The 21,288-nt window shown below is 37.0% G+C and overlaps 1 protein-coding gene across 2 annotated transcripts in view; it reads left to right on the forward strand.

The window, feature by feature from the left end:
* Positions 1-385: 385 nt before the first annotated feature.
* Orc5 (origin recognition complex subunit 5) overlaps positions 386-21,288 on the forward strand; it is a 64,863-nt gene continuing 43,960 nt past the window's right edge. For both annotated transcript variants that reach the window (XM_059257210.1, XM_059257211.1), the window contains exons 1-5: positions 386-578; positions 3,475-3,567; positions 5,904-6,104; positions 11,049-11,123; positions 18,068-18,179. In XM_059257210.1, coding sequence (XP_059113193.1) covers positions 507-578; positions 3,475-3,567; positions 5,904-6,104; positions 11,049-11,123; positions 18,068-18,179 — 553 coding nt within the window. In that variant the 5' untranslated portion in view covers positions 386-506. The remainder of the gene's footprint in view (positions 579-3,474; positions 3,568-5,903; positions 6,105-11,048; positions 11,124-18,067; positions 18,180-21,288) is intronic.

Consider the following 21,288-nt stretch of genomic DNA (forward strand, 5'->3'; position numbering starts at 1 on the left):
CGGCTCGCCGCCCCGGCTCGCCGCCCCGGCTCGCCGCCCCGGCTCGCCGCCCCGGCTCGCCGCCCCGGCTCGCCGCCCCGGCTCGCCGCCCCGGCTCGCCGCCCCGGCTCGCCGCCCCGGCTCGCCGCCCCGGCTCGCCGCCCCGGCTCGCCGCCCCGGCTCGCCGCCCCGGCTCGCCGCCCCGGCTCGCCGCCCCGGCTCGCCGCCCCGGCTCGCCGCCCCGGCTCGCCGCCGGCCCTTCACCCTGTCCTGGCCGGCGTAGGGAGGAAAGCGAGCGCTAAGAACAGCCGCTCACAGGACGCGGACCACTGAGAACTGGCGCCTGGAGGCTAGAGCGGCGCCCTCGCTGCGCGGGCTCCTGACGTCACTGGATCGCGCCGCCCCGCCCACAGCCTAGCGCCTGCGCTTCCGGGAGGAAAGTTACTGGTCGAGTAGCGCGAAACGCCGAGAGGTAGACTCCGCGCCGACTGGCGGCCAACCTGCAGTCTCGGGTGGTGCCCGCCAAAATGTCTCACATGGAGAGCATGGTGCTTTGTCGAGAGGCCCAAGTGTCCACCTTGCAGTCCCTGTTTGGAGAGGTATTGTGGTCAGACTGCCCCAAATTCCAGAGGCCAACGCGTCCTTGGTCTGTTGGGGGAGCAGTGTGTGAATGGCGAGGCGGTAGACTATCATCTTACGTTAAGATTATGTTAAGATGGAGGTGCTGTAGGTCTGTCCCACACTTACGCAAAGAAACTCCTCAGTCCATTTCAGAGGAGACTGCAGAGGAAGGGTTGTCCTGCTCTATGGGACATTACTTAGGAGGTAGTCCTTTTACTGGGCCATGCATTGGAGATTATGTGAGCCCTGAATAGCGTCTGCAAGGTTTATGTAAGAACTAGGTTTATGTAAAAAGTCTGTTTGCAGAGTGTTTATTAAATACAGATTCACCTATTGCAGTGAGGTATGATTAAATCAATACAGAGAGGTGGTTGGCGTCAAGACCACTTAGGATAGCTCTCTGTTTTAGCCTTTAAAAACCAGGAGAGGCCGGGCGGTGGTGGCGCACGCCTTTAATCCCAGCACTCGGGAGGCAGAGCCAGGAGGATCTCTGTGAGTTCGAGGCCAGCCTGGGCTACCAAGTGAGTTCCAGGAAAGGCGCAAAGCTACACAGAGAAACCCTGTCTCGAAAAACCAAAAAAAAAAAAAAAAAAAACAAAAAACCAAAAAAAACAAAAAAACCAGGAGAGGTCTCATTTGGATTTCTCTCCCTGACTAGCAGATGAGATTCTTTATAGGGGAGAGGTCCTCTGAAAGGAACGCAGCTAGAGATTCCCCTTGATAGGCAGGAATACTGTTCATTTTCTTATATGCCTTTTGCATTGTACTCATTCATTAGAATTAATTGCACTTGGATCTTATCTGGAATGTGAGTAAATACAAGTAATCATTTAGGTTGCTTTAAAAAATGTACTTTCAACCAGCTGAGTGTTGGATGTGAGTCTAAGGTGACCTGTGAAATATTAGTGGAAAAGTACTCCCTCCATCAAAAAGGGTCTCGTTAGTTAAGATATAGGCCAACAGTATCTACTTTTCTAGTTACAGTGCTTTCAATTAGAGTTACCCATATTATTGAAATACATACTTGATTATGCTCTATGTATTCCTTCACTGGACTTGATAAACTCAGATTACTCCAACCAAAAGTACTCAGAAAAAGAAGTACCTTTTAGCAAATAATGGTGGGTAGTGCTGATTTAGTAGTAGATTACAGAAAAGGTTTTCACTCTTGCTCTTGCTTCAAATTATGTTTAACAAAAATAGTGTTTTTCTTCAAGGAAGTTTGCATGTGGAAAATACAAAGAGCCACTATAGCAAATAACTACCCAAAACACAAAAACAAAACAAACTACCAAAAACAAAACTAAAACTAGCTCATGTTTCTTAGAAGATTGTTTAGCAAGTGTGTATTTTCTAAGCACTTTCTCTGTGGAAGGCACTGTGCCAGATTCTGGCTTGCTACAGATGTTGGGGAGGTTTGTGAAGATGAAAAGTAACAGTGTAAGAGTTCATTTTAATTCTAGGTAACAATATAAAAGTCGTTATAGAGGGGGGATGTGCTGATTACTGTTGTTATCTGGGAAGAGAGAACCTCAATGGAGGAAATGCCTGCAACAGATTGTCTGTGGGCAAGTTTGTAGGGCATTTTCTTGGTTAATGATTGATGTGGGAGGAACCAGCCCTCTGGGGAAGGTGGTCTGAGTGGTAAAGAAATCAAACTGAGCAAGCTAGGAGGAGCAAGCCAATAAGCAGCCTTCCTCCATGGCCTGTATATCAGTTCCTCCTCCCAGGTTTCTGCCTTGAGTTCCTATCCTGACTTCCTTTCATGATGAACTATAAATGTAAGCTGAAATAAACTCTCTCCTCCTCAAGTTGCTTTTGGTAATGATATTTATCACAGTGATAGAAGCCTTGCTAGGGCAGGGAACAATGTATTAGGCACCAAATCGTAGATGTAGACAAGTGTGGTAGGATTCCAGAAAAGCAGATTTCATCAAGCTTTGAAAAAAACTGTTGAAGGTGGTCATAAGCTTCCTTTTTGCTTGTGAAGTGATATCTGAAATAATTTTTAAAATTTATGTCTCCCCAGTAGATTTTAACTCTTCAGAGTCTAACCTGTCTTTGACTGGTGTCTGTACTGTTCAGTATCTTATGGTTTTTAGCATTTAATGGCTATCTCATAAATATTGATGTTCATCAAATAAATAAAGCATATTGATGTTATAGGATAGGCCAATAATACCTTTGACAGTTTGTTTCTGACTTAGTGTATTACAGAACCTTCTGTGTATATGCATTTTGATTTAACTTTTCATGGTGCTAGGGATCAGCTAGGACCTTGCACATTCTAAGCAATTGATGTACCACTGAACTATAATCCTGTATCCAATATTGCTATGTAGATTTCATCAATGTTTGATTTGATGAAATATATACACTTATGCCAAGGTAAATGATTATGCATAATTCAGAAGTATTTAAGATTTCGAGGAGTAAGACCTCAAAAATGTCTATTGTGTTCTGTTGTTTTAGTTTCAAACAATAAAATGTATAATGAAATTGTAGCCTATAAGAACATTAAATTCTTTTTGAAAATGATTAAAAATGTAGTATAGACAAAATTACCCTTGAAAATTCCCTTAAATCTCTTAGAAAGTTGAGAATACAAGAGTTTGTATGTGGAAACCCATGTAATAATAAAAGTACAGTTATATAATATATAGCCAATAATGGCCACATATAATTTTACAAGATAATTTCATAAAAGAAAGTACTTTGAGTTGAATTTAAGTTCAGAATATTAAGAATTTACCTGTATGCACCACTGAAATAACTTGGATTTAGTATTATACTGTACCAATAAAACTTTCTTACAAGTTGATAAATGTTCATTTCTGGTTTCATACAGATAAAAACTAGTCTTTTCTTTCCTAGAGACATCATTTCAGCTTTCCGTCCATCTTTATTTATGGGCATACTGCCAGTGGGAAGACCTATGTAACACAAACCTTGTTGAAAACTTTAGAGGTAAGGGTAACCCTGAACCTGATATTAATGGACCTTTATTCCTACATTGTAGAGAGGGAATCAATCTAGATGACTTATTCCAATTTTCCTTTCTCTAGAGTATCATCAGCTACATAAAGCATTTCTGCCCAGATCTTGTTGAAATACTTTGAGTGTGTATAAACTTCAAAAGCTATCAGTTATTAAATAACTTAAACTCTGATGTTAGAAAGTTTTAAATTGAGCTAAATTTTTCTCTTTTGTTGCCCAGTAGTTGGCCACGCAAGTAATAGCTTCTTTTAGAAATACTAAAATTTATTTTTTAACATTATAAAATGTTTCTTTTTCACTTTTTATTTATAATATTGATTCTGATAATTCTGATTTTTCACACATGTAAAACTGCACATACTTTCATCCTGCTCTTTTCATATGTCCTATCTGAATGATCTTATCCATTAGTACAGTTTGCTGAATTTGCTTAAGAAACAGAAACAAAAAACTCTTCTTATCCTTAAGCCAATCCAATAAATACATTCCATCGTGAAGACAGGACTTCATCTGTATTTACTCATGTCCATTTTTATCTCAGTTTCACTTATTGTTGGTTTTTCCTAGTATTTCTGCATAGTGCCTTTCTTGTCTGTAAATGGGGCAAGTAGTAACAACCTGTGGAATTATGATAAGTAAATGTTAACACATGAAAAATGCATTCCAGTATAGTATTATTAGCAAGTATTAAAATTTAGATGCTATTTATGAATATTACCACACATCTGTTTATGTCCTAAGCCAGCAGTAAGCAATAGCTATTTGAATGGACATGGCTATGATCTTCAGCAACTGAGTACAGAGAAACAGATGTGCAGGCCACAAGCTTTGGTTTGCTAACTCATCTTACCGTAGCTCCAGGGATGCATGTTTAAGATGTCCCACTGAATTGCATATAGTTCCTGCTCTCTTTCAAATTTTGGCCTGTGTTGCTCCTGCTTCTTGGAATGACTTTCCTCTACTCAACTTGCTCTCCTTATAATATCCTGTTGGTTGACAAATGCAGATTTAGCCATGTTTTTTTCTACTTCTCTGGTAAGTGCTTCCTGAGTTCCAATGCTATGTTAAAATGTACCCCTATGTTGTGGCTTCAACCCTTTTTAGTTTTATTGTATCACAATATTTAATCTTCTCAGCTGTAATTTTTTTGTTTTTTTTTCTGGCTGTGATTTTCTAAAAAAATACATATACATATACATACACACACACACACACACACACACACACACACACACATACACATATATCATCCCCACAAGCACAGTGCTTGGCACATTTTAAGTTGTAGATATTAGTCTTTGATCCCAAAGATCAACTGGCATTTTAAACACAAAGATGTCTGAATTTCATATCTGACTTCAGAATGTAAATATATGAGGTCTTTGGTCACCAATTTATATTTGAAAGCTTGTATATGAAGTATCCAGAAAATAGATGTTGAATAAAAGCATGAAAATTCAGTAAGGAAGTTTTATATTTAAGGAATGTGTTATGTTTTTAACATTTTATTATTTTTGCAATGACTTAATCAGTGTTAGATATGACTATTACTGCTTCTGTTATAGATAACCAAATATGTGCTTAGAAAAAAAATGTTGTTATTTGAGTCAAGAATAGCACAAAAGTAAGCAAGATACTTATTCTTAGTAGACATTATGAGCGCTCTACATAAGGAAATACTGATGGCCCCTCTCTAGTAAGTAAATGTAACCCCCTAGTAAACAAATTCTCTAGTAAGTAAAATTCCCACTAGGAATTTTAACATTCAAAAGAATTTGGTTTCTTTATAATAATACTTAGAGGAAAATACAAATTTACTTTGAGTCTTAGAAGAAAAGAGATGACAAACTCAAATCCCGGAAGTGAGTTTAAGGAAGGGACAATTTGCAGAGGTTGAGGAAGTTTTAAGGGAATCAAGCAGGGACAGTAATCACCATGACCCTTATCACCCCTGAGGCTTCAAGGAAACTTAGAGAATCACTGTCACCAGAACCCAGCAAGACCAGTAGCCTTACAAAAAGGGGTACCTAGCTGGAGCTCTGGCCTTTTGTAGCAGAATGTAGACACTGCAAGGGAAGAAATACTGAACTTCTCTCAGCAACTCTGCTTCCGTCCCTAACTGCTTCTTCCTATTGACTTCTCCTACCAGGTCCTGATGATGTAATTTATATTGGCCAGGTTCCTGGGTGGGGCACAGTGGGGATGGGAGTGCAGCAGGGTGGGTGTAGGTTCACAGAGGTAATTAGAGACTGTCCAACAGAAACTTTATGTGTTTTTGTTTATCCTGTTTTGGTTTTTGTTTTCAGCTCCCACATGTCTTCATGAACTGTGTTGAATGCTTTACTTTGAGGCTACTTTTGGAACAAATTCTAAACAAGTTGAGTCATCTTAATTCTTCAGTGGCAGGATGTCCTACAGAAATAACCTGTGAAACATTTAATGACTTTGTTCGATTGTTTAAGCAAGTGACCAGTAATGAAAATCTCAAGGATCAGACTGTATATATTGTAAGTAATTTAACGTGATTATATCATCTTTAATTTGAAAAATGACTGCAATAGATCCACTTCCATATATTTATTTTGAGTCTTATTTTGTATAGTGCTCTGTGGAAGGTGCTTTTGTGATACAAAAATGTGTTAGAACTGCTGTCAAAAGGGGGCTTTACTTAACAGAAGAGTTATAACAGATATTCACATATGACCACATGCAGAATACCACATGCAGTGGTAGCCGTGGCATGCAAAATACTGACGTAAGTGATCTGGTACACCTTTATGAGGCAATAAGATTTAAGACAGACCAAAAAGAATGAGTAGATTACTAGTTAATTTTCTCATTGTTGGGATCAAGTCCTAACAAGAAGCAACTGAAGGGAGGACAGGCTGATTTTGGTTTCTCGTTGGCCCTTTTGGTCTGCACCCACTGGTTTTCCTCTGTCTGAAATATGTAAGACAGAAACACAAACAAGATGATGAGAAAGCTGTTTGCTTTTTCTCTATAAGTTTCAGAGATTTCATATTCAGTGTTCTTAGTTTGACTTAGCAGGAGATTAGGACAAAACACATTTTTCTGTCTTGTAAGAAGTGGAAGTCTTTTTTATTTTAAAATTTATTTATTTTATTTTATGTGTATGAGTATTTTGTCTGCATGTACATCCATGTACCACATGCATACCTGGAACCTGCAGAGGTTAGAAGAAACTTTTGGATTCCCTGGAACAGCAGTTATCGATGGTTGCAAGCTTCTATATGGGTGCTGGGAATCCAGCTCAGGTCATCTGGAAGAGCAGCAAGTGCTCGTAACGTCTGAGCCATCCTTCCATTCCCAAGTCAATTTTTAAGTTTTTAACGCAAATGCATAGTGAAGAATGCAGTGACTGCTAATAATTACTACCATTTCTTTGATGTATGCTAAGGCGACCCTACTTTAATTCGCTGTTGCTTATATACCAACAGTTCAAATGTTTTCAACATGATGAAAAAGGCAAATGGCATTTTAGTATTATGAAAATAGTCTCATAATGTAAGAACTAAATGTCTTGCATATCCATAGAGGGCCATCTCTGTAGAAGTTGAAATATCTAAATATAGAGAAGTTGTCTCAGAGAAGGATGATTAAAAGATGTAATTGATAGAAGATGAGGAGGATTGGTCCTAGAATATATGGCTGCCTTTAACAAATATAGAATTTGCAGGACTAATTAGATTAGGAAGGAGAGAGAGCTGGCGTAAGGATGGGAGAATACTCATTTTTCGTATCCATACACCGTGGTAAGTACCCAAGAAGCATTTGTTATTGGCTAAACATTGGGGAGAAAAGTATACAGGTGTTTAGAACAAGTTTAGACTGGTCTATAACTATAAATCTGTACTATTAAAAAAGTGCGGGGCAGCTACCCACCAACTCCACAGTTCCCCAGAGTTTTCTTGAGTGAGAGTAGCAGGAAATATTAGATAGAAGGATTTAGAGTATGGAGATAAACAGATAGAAATACAGGATAGCCTCGAGAGGGCCTGGAACCTATTCCAACGGTTCCTGACTGTCTCTGCCCTAAGGCATTTATAGAAACGCCAAGGGGTGGAGCAGAGGATCTCCCCTCAGTCTGCACAGCCAAGTGCAGACCATCTCAGACACTTGAACTCTGGCCCATGGTCTAATCATCCTCTCTATGCAGACCTGCTGGATAAAGCCACTAGGAACCTGAAAATGGGCTCCCACAAAAAAAGTAGCTTTACTACTTAAAAAATACTGTAGAGAGTTGGCTAAGAATTTTTCTGTTGGTTAAAATTTTTCTGCTTATTGTGGCTTACAAATTGAGAATCCACTAGAATACTCTACTATAAATCATTAAGAAAATATTTACATCTCAGTTTTTCCTTTTGAATCATAGTTATCTAATAATAGCTTTTGAAGAAGGATCATTAATTGGAATAATGAAATCATTAATTATAGCAGTTAATCATTATCAGATTAAAAGAATAGACTCTTAATTTGTTGTTTCTGCTTTGTGTTTTTTCATTAAAGTGGATCAGTTTTTTTGAGTTAGTATTCTAGGTTAGAGAGTTATTTAAATGGAGATTGATGAGAAATCTCATGAGAGTATAGTTGAACAACTAATTTTATTGCTATAAGTTGTAGCTTTAGTTTGTCTAAACTAACTAAGAATTAAATATTTTAAATATAATTATTCTCATACATTGTTAGAAGCTCTTTGTTAGTAAGATGGATATAAAATGTCTGGATTATTCAGAGAAACTATATTCTGCATCTTAATTTTACTCCTAATTTAATGATTATATAAATTACAAGAAGATTTATTATTAAAGTGTAAATGTTTATGATATTAAAATGAATTCCTTTTTAGAGAAAAGGACTTTAGTTCTCCATAGGTAATGCACTAGATAATGCACAGAGCATCTTGTCATATTTTCAAGTTAGGAAACTATCAGTGACTACTAGGGTTATGAAAAACATGGGAGCCAATTTGAAGAGGATCATACTGCCCAAGTATAAGACAATTTGACTATTTTAAAATGAGTTAAATCAAGCTGGTACTAACCTGGAAGCTTTCCCCTCTGCCTAGCTTTCATACTATTAGGTGCTCTGCAGGCTGTTGGGGGAGAAAGGTCACTAACAGTCTTACCTAGTTGTGAACTCTGAGCAGCAGTAACAAGTAGCCTGGCAAGGTATGGCCATTGGTGCAATAGTATCTTCAATGCTTTGGGATATCCAGTCACTTTCTGATCAGACGTCAGGCCTATTCCTCAGGAGGGAACTGTGCTGTAAGCTTGGTCAGAGCCTGTGGCTGGAGAAGTCATAGGCTGAAAGGAAGAACCTAGTGTTGTTCTTTGCTAACTGGACATAATATCAAACTGCCTTCTAAATACTTACCTTTCCACCCACAGACAGGTACAGCTAAGAGCTCATTAGAGAATCTTCTTTTCCCCAGTGGATGTTTATGAATATAGAGACTTAGAGTTGGTCAGAAGTACAGAGAATGAGTGACTATGGAGGGCTCAGCCATAAACAGGATATCTGTATCAATACCTCCATGCAAGCCTCAGAGAACAGTATAAGAGCCAGAGATTGGGAAAACCAGTGACACAAGTGTCTTCTGGATACAACCATGAACTCACAGTAGCTGGGGTTGTCCGCACAAGATCGAGCCAGTCAGCGTTCCATGTTTGAGGGAGGAGCTCATGAGGGCCTTCACACTCGTGAACACACAGGCAGCACTAACCTCACCCAGTGGTGACTGACCTCACACTCGTGAACACACGGGCAGTACTAACCTCATCCAGTGGATTATTTAAAAGAAAAAAGACCAGAAGACGTGGAGTTGGGAGCAGGACGTGATAGGATGGCGTTCCAGGAGGAGTTTGAGAAGAGTGGGGATGCCCATGGTTAAAACTATGTGTACATGTGTGAAGTTCTAAAAGAATTAACGTTAAAATTTTAATGAGTTAAATGAGTGGAAACATATTAGATAAATAGTGAAAAATCACAAAACTAAATTTCTGGCTTTCCTTGAAAGTGTAATTTACTCCTGCACTGCAGTAAGCGAGTAATAGCCCCAAGAAGACACCAAGCCCTGACCCTGAGCCCCGGAAACACTACTTTATTTGGAAAAAGGCTCTTCACACGTGAAATTACGTGAAGGATCTTAGGGTGGGTGGATTCACCCAGATTATCTGGGTGGAAACAGACTCTAATCCTGAATGTCAATAGATAAGAGAAGCAGAAGGATGGATACATAAGTGCACTACACGATGGGCAAGACCAGACTGCAGAAGCTGCAGGAAGTCAACCGTAAGTTTGAGGGTATTTGCCTGTAAAGCTGGAATGATGTGGGTAACAAGCCACATTACTCCAATACCACGGCCATCTGGACTAGGCTACCAGCTGCTGGAAAAGGCAGGAATTAGATTCTCTCCAGGAGCCACTGGAGTTATCATAGTGCTGCTGATACCTTAATTTTGGCTCAGTGAAACTGTCTTTAAGTTTTTGGCTTCCAAGAACTATGAGAAAATAAATTTTAAGTCTATTAAGCCATTAGGTCTCTAGTAATATTACAAAAAAAAAAAAAAAAAAAAAAAAACAGGCAAAACCTCAGAATAAGAAATTGGTAATTGGGGGAATCAAGTATTTTTCCTTTTGTCCTATATGAACTCATACATTCATGAATCCTGAATCATCCATGCTACTAATGAGACATTATTGGGACAAGTATGAAGAAATTTGAGTATTGGTTCTTTGATGATATTAAGAAATAATGGTAACTTTTTAAATGTATGATAATGTGGCTGGTTATATTTTTTAAAAGAGTACCCATATGACCTCGTTAGTCAGTTTTAATAGTTATTTATGTGACCAAACTCATCACCATTCTGCTGTTCTATATTATGTGATGTTATCCATAAATGTTTACTGTATATATCTAATGACTATATGTTTTAGAAAACATTATAACAAAAGCATTATAACACTGAGCAAAACTCAATCTTTGAGTTATCCAGCAGTTTAAACATTGTATGTGTAGTTGTTGTAAAGTTCAATGAAGAAAAGTTGTGTGTGATGAATTTTAGTGTATACTTCTGTCTTTCTTGGGTAATAAAGACTTGTCATTTTTAAGCGGGGAAAATGGAGGCAGAGTACTTCACGCCATGTTTTTGAGGAACTACAATTAGAAAGCAGCCTTTTAAATGTAACAGTGACATGTTTTCTCTTTGGATATTTGGATTAAAATATATTATTAGTAATCTATTTTTTAGCTTGATCTGTTTGAAATATCTTTACAAATGTAAATAGCCTTTTGAAAGTAAATTTAAATTTGCTTTAAAAGTTACATTTTTTTCTTTATAGCATGGAAAGTTTAAAAATCTTACAGTGTGTCATGCTTTATAAAATACATTATGAATTGATTTTCATGTAGACATCTCTTTTTAAAGGTTCTAGATAAAGCCGAATACCTAAGAGATATGGAAGCAAATCTTTTGCCTGGGTTTCTTAGGTTACAAGAGTTGGTAAGTAATATATGAGAGTGCTTTTCCCTCAGTAGATCAGAAGATATGTTCCCTACCCAATACGTTGTATTGTCATATTTCTCTGTCATGATTGAAGTTGTCTTTTCCCATAGTAATATTAATTTATGATTTGATAGACTTACTAAATTATTTTAGTTTTAATTATAAAGTAATTTGCTATCTATTAAAGAATTTCAAGTGTGTTTAGTCATTAATGGTAGAGGGCTAGACATTGAATTCTACAGTAATTCTTAACTGTCATTTCAATCTACAAAAGTAATGATGTAGTTATTATGATCATCTGGATTGCTGTCTGCTAGCCACTCAGTGTCAGCATGCAACTCCTCACTCTACTATTATGATCTCATTGCACTGTTTTAAAACAACTGTAATTGTCATGGCCTAATGCAAAACATAGGAGAGATTTAATATGCATATTATCAGATAAGAGAGTAATTCTCTTAGGGGAAAAGCACAACAATTTGAATAATTTGAAGAAAGAAAATTGATGAGAGAATTCAGTCCTCACCAGTGTCCATGCAGGAATGCTCAGTTCAGGGTAGTTATACATATCCCCATTAGGGTTTTACTTACTAAGAGCAAAGAGCTGGCTATGCAGAACAGTACCGTTTGTCCTCTTCAGTTAAGAATAATTTAAATTTTGTTGATTTTTGTGGTTGATTTATATGGTTTTCTTATTTTATCAGTGGTTTGAACATAAATAGATTATACTTTCTAACTGTATGTTCGTTTGTATGAAAGTATTAAGTAACATTGTACTGAGAGCCAAGGTAGAATCTTACCCTTTGAAAGTTAAATGCAGTATCCAAATATGAGAAACTGCTCACATTAATTACTGTTCTGCTGCTATGATAGAACAGTAACCTTGGGGAGAAAGAGTTTATTTTGCCTTGCAATTCCAGAATGGATACTGCCCCTTTTGGGGAAGGCATAGCAGCAGGAGTATGAGGCTAGGCTAGCAACTAGGAAGCCACTAATTACATTTCATACCTATATAGGAAAGAGGGAGAGAGTATAAATGGAGGCTTTCTCTGTCCCGCCAACAACTTCCAGATACCCAGCAGCTGCTTCCCAAATCACCATTCAGAGGCTTATATTAATTATAAATGATTGGCCGATGGCTCAGGCTTATTATTAGCTAGCTCTTATATTTAAATTAACTCATTTCTTATCTATGCTTTGCTACTTGGTTCATGGCTTGTCGTTTTCTACACATCTTGCTTACTCAGCAGCTGGCTGGCATCTGCCTCGACTTCGCCCTTCTTCATCTCTGTCTTCAGTTTGATTGTACCGCCTAACCTTATTCTGCCTCACCATTGGCCAAACAGCTTTATTATTAACCAATGAAAGCAACGCATATGGACAGCATACAGAAAGGCATCCCACAGCATTTCTCCTTTCTGTCTAATCAAAAAGGAAGGTTTTAACTTTAACATAGTAAACTTACATATAACAAAACAGTTATTAAGCAAGAATTACAGTTACAATATTTAGTCTATTTGTATTTGACAGAATTAGAGAAAGCATTCAATTATCTACCTTGTCTTGATGAGTCTAAAGTTTCATACCTAATTTACTTTCTATCATAACTAAGGAAAACTATAATTATAACTATCTAGTCTTCAATTCTATCCAATACCTCAGAAGGATATAATATTACCTAAGTAAACAGGAAGTGCATTATAAGCAACTTCCAAAACTCTAGAAATGACAGAGACATCTGGCTGCATGGACAGTCACTCAAAGTTCTTTTGTAATGTTGGGGCATCTATCTTCAGCCTGTAGGCCTAGAGTATATGGCAGACTTTTTAGTGAAGTAGGAAATTTGAAAGACTGACCTGCCTATATTGGCAAAGTTCATCAGTCGCTTTCCTCTGTGTCCTGCAGAATATCTGACAGTTTCTTCTGTGAAGCAGGAATCTGAAGGACCATCCCACCTTGTTTTGGCAAAGTTTAGCAGTCACTTTCCTGTGGGTCCCAAATGTCCAGTTTATACAGCATACTGTCTAGCAGTCCAGGCAAGAGCAGTTTCTTGCCCAAATGGCTAGCTAACCTTGCCACATGGAAAACAAACTCCATAAGGAGTTTCTTCAATGCCCATCATCCTCTTAAAGTAATTGGTGCTGCCAGGAGCAAATATGTCTCACTGCCGAGCAAAGTCTAAGTTCTTAAAACATTTTAAATGCCATATTCTGTAGGTCTTTGAAGTGTTTAAAGATTACCTATGTAATTGAAATATATCTTTGTATACCTAGAAAACCTAACTAATATGACTATAAGTTTGACTATTATAGATGACTTAATCTATATTTTTTAATTATACATTATATTTTTAATTGAGCAGTATAGACACAATACCTTAAATAAGAGTAGAAATACAAAAATGTGACAGTAAATAAATTCATACCAATGTAAAATATTTTGAGATTAATGGTTGTGTTTTGGATTAAAATAGATTCAATAATCTACCCTTTTTCCTCCATTATAATAATCTACCATTTTCCCAATCATTTCTATATCCTATCACCTTTTCTTCTTTAGAAAGAGATTAACTATGACCATTAAAAATTTATAATCAACCCCCTAAACAAAGACAAACATCCATAATCTATTTTTTGAGAATGTGGATGTACTTCTCTAGACTACTTCCTGCTGATTGGGCCTGTTGGTAATCTTATGGGGACCCTGAGAAAATTTTAAATTATAGTCAAGTTCTGACAGGTATTTTGTGCGATTGGTCCATCTCAGCCAGCAGCCTTAAAGCTGTTCTGGATACAAAATTCTGAGGAGACTGTAACAGAGGCATTTTGAGATGCTGGATCACCTGGGCCATTTGTTTTTATTGATATCTGGTCTCTTTGTTCTAAAAATACATAAACTTTTAAAGTCAACATACATATTTATATCAGTATAAAAGTAGACTGCATTGTATACATGTCAGTCAAAGATGATTTTTTTGTTTTTGTGTTTGAGGAGGTAAAATATACATCACATGTCTTGTAGTTCTTTTAAGTTTATTTCTATATCTGCAATCAGTTTTTCAGGAGGTCTTCCTCAATAAAACCTGATTTTTCTTAATCCAGAATGAAACCATAGTTTCTCAATTCCTGCAGAAACAAAAATCATAACCTCTCCCCTAAATTAGCATACTTTTTGACTTATGTGGCCCATTTTTATATTATTTTAGTATTTTTTTAAGGATTTTACTTTATTTTTTTATCATCCCCTGCTTTTTTTTTCTTTATTAAGAAATTTTTTGTTTATTTTACATACCAACCACAAATCCCCCTCTCTCCTCTCCTCCCACTTTCCAGATTTCACTTTATTATTTTAAAACTATATATTTCTTTTTTATGATTGTTTATACATTCTCCTTTTTCCTCAAAAGTCTATGTATATTCCTAAACACAGTGTAACCCAATTAGAGTGTTTTGTTTTTTGGTCTGAACTGACTTTATTGTGTTTCTTTAACCCCCTCTTTTTTTTGTATGAGCAAACCCTAAATCCACCATGTGCGCAAGCTGATGGCTTAAGTTGGCAGGCAGGGGCTGGGAGAAGCCTCTCTGTTTTGTGGTCCCCGTGAGCGTGGCTTAGCTCATGGTGGTTGGCTGCCAGCTCCATTTTGAGGGCACCGCAGCCATCATGGGAGACTAGGAAGCCCAGTATGGCTCCGTTTAGAACCTTTTTTAAAGCTTTTTTAGGTTTTATGTGGGTCCATGTCCTACTGTGGGCGCCAGGAGAGGAAAAGAAACAGGACGTAGGTCCTTAAAGTTTGCCCCAGTGACATCTTTCCTTCTTTCAGTAAGGTGCTGCCCCCTAAAGGTTATAGCCTTCCCAACTGCAAAACAGGTGGAGACCAATTGTTCACATACAGGAGCCTATTGGGGATATTTCTGATTCAAGCAATTACAGTGCTAAAAGTTGAAGAGACTTCCCAAGTGCCACTGAAGTCATTGTGTCCCAAAGGTGGACTCATGGCTCACATTTAGTAAGACTTGGTGGTGGAGGGCTAGAGGTAGCAGTGTAGTAGGTAGGTATTGGGGTCTGTGGTTAACTCGGTGTTTACCACTGTTAAAGGTGTTGTTTGTTTTCAGTCCCCCTTTCTGTTTGTTTTGTTTTTGTTGGTGTTTGTGGGTTGTTTTATGGTTTCCCTGTTGTTTCCCACACTTGTTGCCTGTTCTTACCCTTCATGTTTTTCTCAGTATACCTAGTAATGGTTTTGAGGTGATGTTGACAGAAATTAGGATTTCACTTTTGTTTTAGTCTTATAGAAACTATTTGGAGAAAATTTAAGGTTTACTGTAATCTCTACTAGGAAAGGGAGCTATTAGTTTAACATTTCTGAAAGGATGCTTTATTTTGAATTGTATTTCATTTCAGAGGAACTTAATAACATTTCCTGTTTTTTACATTAAGTGTCTAAGTCAAATGAAATTTAAATTATGATAAAACATTGTATACTGGAAGTATTTTAAGATGAACAGTTGAAAATATTACCAATTTCAAATCATTGATCTTGGTTTTTTTTTTTTGTTTTTTTTTTGTTTTTTTTTTTTCAACTTCTCAATATATGTTTAGCTGATTTTATAAAATGCTTTTTTGAACTGGCAAGATGGTTCAGTATTAACAGTACTTGCCACCAAGCCTGGTGACCCATATTCATTAACTGGAACCTGTGTGATCAAAGAGACTCAATTCTCACAAGTTGTCCTTTGGCCTCCACACTCATGCTGGTGCTCAAGTGGGGCCTACACATGTGAACACACTAAATAAGTAAAAATAAATCTGATGATTTCTCATGAGCTTTATAATCTGGAATGTGGATAAGGCATACTTTTAAGCCTAAGTAAACTAAGAATTATTATTTTAAAAATCAATGAATTTCTAAGATAAAAGCATTAAAGTCTTCTTTGGAGCTGGTGTATAGCTCAGTGGTGGAGCCTTGGCTTTGTGTTTGTGAGAAATAAAGTCTTTTCCTGAGGGGGTCCCTGCAGGTATCCAGGCAGGGAAGCATTGGGAAGAGATAAGAATGAAAACCCCCTGCGGATTGACTTCTTCAACCTGGATCAGACTTCAGGGAGTCTCAGGTCAGGCGGTTCAGTATCAGCATATTTAAAACACAGTGCAATTTGGGAAGGTTTCCAGGCAACAAGCAGTCTAATCCCTGGTGCACAATAAAGCTTAAGGTGTGATGTAGCAAGCTTTCTTGTCAGGCTATCTTTGGATTGCCAGTCCCCAAATAATGACATGGAGACTTATTTTTAATTGTGAAAGTTTGGCCTTCAGCTTAGGCTTGTCCCCAACTAGCTCTTATAAATCAAATTATCCTGTTTCTGTTAATCTGCGTTCTGCCATGTGGCTCGCTTACCTCTGTTCTGTACCATGTGTCGGACCTCTTCAGAGTCTCACTGGTATCTCTCTGGCATAATCTGCACATCTAGATTCATCCTCTCCTTTCTCTCCTCAGAAATCCTGCCTATCTCTCCTGACAAGCTATTGGCCATTTAGCTCTTTATTAAACCAATCACAGTGACACATCTTCACACAGTGTAAACAAATATTCCACAACAGTGTGACAACATAGAAACTTTTACAAAGTAGAATCTAGTGTGTTCTCTGACTGATAGCATAGAGGTCAGCAGGCCATAAAGTACGTGTGACATCTCCACTAAGGATGGGTAATGGTCTGGGGAGGAAGAGTCTGGGATAATCATTCTGGGGAATGTGGTGAGGTCTGCCTCCACAGGTAGCAAAAGGATCACCAGGTCCTTAACAAAATCCACTCTCAGCTTTCTGGATGGAATGCAGGTATTTGATTTTTGTCTCCTCCTTTGAGGTACTCCTGTGTGATTAACATTCCTGGTTCTTTTAGTACTTCTCTGTGAGTACAAGGACCTCTGTGCCCCCAACATCTTCCTTTCTTTCATAAAGATGATCAGTTTTTCTGTGGAATTATTCATTCATTAAGTTCAACTATTTTTGTTAATCAAAGGAATTACTTTTTTAAGTAATGCAAAACAGCATGCAAGAAGCACACTTGCTAGGAATCAAATAGTAAATTATCCCCAAAATGTAGTACAATTGATATATGAAATTGGGTCCTAAGGATGCTTATAGACCAGAAGAGATACCACATCTGCATTGTTAGCCAAAAAGAATACAGGCAAATGAAAACCTATGTGGAAAATTAAGCAGTGTGCAAATGAATTCCAGCTGGCGTGTACAGGTTTGTGATCAGTCTGTTAAAGAATAATGGACACATTCAGCTTTTATTATTATTTTTGGTATACTAAGTGTAATTTTTAAAATATATTTCAAAAGATACCTCTTTTACTTTGTATTGATGATTTAGGGGGATATTACTAGTCATAATTATTTGTATTTTTAATATATAGTGGCCATTAGTGTTTCTCAACAATTTAAAAACAAACAGAAAACTTTAATATTTCTTAATAATATGAAGTTATACAATATGGCAGATCTACTTTTATCCAACTCCATATTTCCTTTTCTCTGAGTTGCTGTAACTATTTTAATGATGAGAAATGTTTTTTTGTTGTTGTTGATTGAGTAAAAGCCTATCAAGATTTTTAAAAATTCTCACAGAAGGATTTCCTCTTAATTTTTCCAAGCAGGTGTGTTTCTTAGTATCTACAAAATAAGTTCTTGTGACTGCCCTAGTGTTCATGAATAACTGAAACGTTGATTAGCCTACAGTTTTATGGAAATTCAAAGTAATTATGTATGAAAATTTGCAAATAGTTGAGCTCTCTGATTAGGTTTTTTAAATATGTTTTATTAATATGGAAATAATTTGTTGCATATGTTAAGCTTTGCTGAATTTAGTTGAAGATAAATCCAAAGGGAATTACTGCCCTCAGATTCTTAAATGCTAAATTGCTTTTCTTCCCTTTCCTTTGCAGACTGACAGAAATGTGACTGTTATTTTTCTCAGTGAGATTATTTGGGAAAAGTTCCGTCCAAATACTGGATGCTTTGAACCATTTGTCTTATATTTCCCTGATTATAGCATAGGTAAGTTTTAATTGTTTGAACAAATAATCCTTGTCCTTTGTTCAAAATGTTAGACTATACCATGTTTAGACTGAAATACTTTGGTATCTTTAACTGTTTAGGTTTGTTGCCAGTCTCAAAATGCTTATATTTAGCATTTACAGAAATTTTATTTTGAAACGGTGAAGGGACTGCTCTCATAGTCACTAAATGAGCAGGTCTCATGTGTTTGCTAATGGTATACTTTCATCAGCTTTAATTCATTAATGTGTATGTATACTGTGATTATAATGTCCACACAGTAAGTATGGTACTAGATTGGTAACACGTTAGACTCTTTATCATATACATTGCATTGATTAAGTACCAAGTATCTTGAGTCTACAAATTTTATTTGTCATTGCTATAACTTACTGTGCCAACTGCTAGTTCTTTTGTTTATTTTCTTGGAGTTTATATTTAATCTTAAATTTTATAGGTTCTAATAATTTTTCTCTTTGAAAGAACATAGTACTTTTGTATTGTTTAATAGCCTTGTAGATTAATGAATTTTGAGCTAAGACTAAAAAAGGTACCGCTGATTGAGAAATTATAACTGTGAAACATAAGGTGCTGTAGAAGCTGTGAGAAGTAGCGTCCCATGATCCTGGCCTTACCGACACTGTCCCTCTCAGCTAGTGAGCTATAAACATTCACTGCCAAGAGCAGCACATTTCTGCCTGTTTTCACAAGAACAGAAGCCAAATAACACCTCCTGCTTTAGCTAATTAACTGTTTTTTATTTAAAGGAACGCAAAATAGATTAAAAAAAAAACCTTTATTTTTAATAGCTTCTTATCCATACAAATCACAAAATAAGGAAAGAATAGGAAAGAAAGGCTAAAGGATTTCAGTAAACAATTGCTTTGGATCTGTGTCACAGCTAAACTGACTTTTTTGTGCCGTTTTAGTTTCAAATATTGAAAAGTCATTTCAAAGTTAAGAAAATTATGAAATTGTATTGGTTTTTCTACATCATGAAAGTAAAAGTATAATATAATTGTAGGATCTGGTTGTTTTTTTTAAGATTTAAAGCAGCATTGATGGAATTTCAGGAAAAAATTAAATATAGCAATCTTTCTAATTTTGTCGTGTAGGAAAATAGACCTGTTAACTGTATGATAAATGGAGCCATGTTACATCTGTTTATTAAGTTTTAGGGCCTTTTTAAGAATAGCATAAGCACTATAATCATAAATTTTCTATTCAAAACTGAAGCATTAATTGTTAAAACAAACTATGTGTAGCAAAGGGATTAGTGGCTAACGGTGCCCTGTCATGTTAGCTTGATAAGACATGCCATATTTAGAGATTTGGTTTTGGTTTCAAGGACACCTCCTTTCCAGTTGTAGCCAGAGGTCCAATTGAAAGTCTTTATCACATGCCAAAGGTTACTGTCCTTTAGCAGTGGCTTGTTTGTTTTGTTTTTCCTCTGAAGAGATTATGATGTGCTTGGTTAGATTTGGTTTAGTTGTCAGCATAGGTTAAGTCCTGCTCTGATCACAATTAGAAAAAGTCAGTGACTCCCAATTTCCTACTGCACAAACTGTGTGTTCCACCTGAGTTTTCCTTAAGTCCCTTGGTACTATTTTTACATACCTGTAATATTCTTTCAGTTTTAATGAAATAGAAATGAGAAAGAAAATAGCTTTTATTGTATATTCTAATATGTTTTTGTTATTCTAGATCTATAGATGTATAGTTTCATATAAGCCAGTGGTTCTCAACTTTCCTAATGCTGCGACCCTTTAATTATTTCTCATGTTGTGGTGATCCCCAACCATAAAACTATTCTTCTTGCTACTTCATAACTATAATTTTGCTAGTGTTATGAGTCATAATGTAAATATCTGTGTTTTCTGATGGTTTTAAATGACTCCCTTGAAAGGATTGTTCAAATCCAAAGGGTCATGACCCACATGTTGAGAACCCCTAATCTAAGCAAACTTTTTAGCCAGTATTTCTTCATATGCTTTGTCCCCACTTAGAACTCCTAACGACTGCAGTGTGAAGTCAGACGACACTACAGTGAGGAGTGGGTTACTGCTTCATGTAGAATGGCTAGGAAATTTGAATAATAAATATACATTTCTCACTATTTATCTATTTATTTGTTTAGCTCTGGCAATTTTGGAACTCACTTTGTAGACCTGCCTGGCCTTGAACTCTGGTATCTGCCTACTTCTGCATCCCAAGTGCTGGGGTTAAAAGTGTGCACCACCATGCCCAGCTAACTACTTTCTGTTAGTTTCAGCATGTTGAGAAATGAAGTTAAGACCTTAAATATGTAATATAGGAAGAGTTTGAGCTATGAAAGAAACATCTTTGTTATCTTTACAAGATGTCTCACAAAAGGAGTAATGAGAAAGGACAGGTCGAGACTAGGTGGTGATTATTATAAAAAGCACATTTAATGAATGTTATTTAAACTAATGAAGAGCATTTCCTAGATTGTTGGGAGTTTTTCTAGTTGATAATTCTTAATAGGCAAAAACATAAACTAAAGCCCGCATTACTTCTCATCTTTGCTTTTATTTTCCAGTAGTAAGAGTCTCGAGCTTCTCTCTTTGAGTGTCATTGTTTTATATTTGTTGTTGTCATTTAGTGATTCTTTTTAGAACATTTGGGGGTTTGCTTTTTTTTTTTTTCGAGACAGGGTTTCTCTGTGTAGTTTTGGTTCCTGTCCTGGATCTCGCTCTGTAGACCAGACTGGCCTCGATCTCACAGAGATCCACCTGGCTCTGCCTCCCAAGTGCTGGGATTAAAGGCGTGTGCCACCTCTGCCCGGCCATTTGTGTTTTTTTTAACTTGACTTATTTTACTCTTTCTGGATTATTTCTTCTAAAAACACTTCTGATAACAAATGCTGAGGGTTTTGTTTTATTTTGTTTTTTCTCCATCCAATAACCAATTATTTAATTGCTTTGTCCATTTTGACAATTGTTTGCCAATTTCATTGAAACTTTCTTCCAGAAATTGGTATAGAAACCTTACAGGTTAAGTGTCTGTCACACAGAGCTGCTTCTCCTGCAGATGCCAGCTCCCAGTGCAGAACTGACTTCTGAAAACTGACTGTAAGTTGGGGTACCCA

Source organism: Peromyscus eremicus, chromosome 3 (assembly GCF_949786415.1).
Source record: "Peromyscus eremicus chromosome 3, PerEre_H2_v1, whole genome shotgun sequence".
Taxonomy (NCBI): Eukaryota; Metazoa; Chordata; class Mammalia; order Rodentia; family Cricetidae; genus Peromyscus; species Peromyscus eremicus.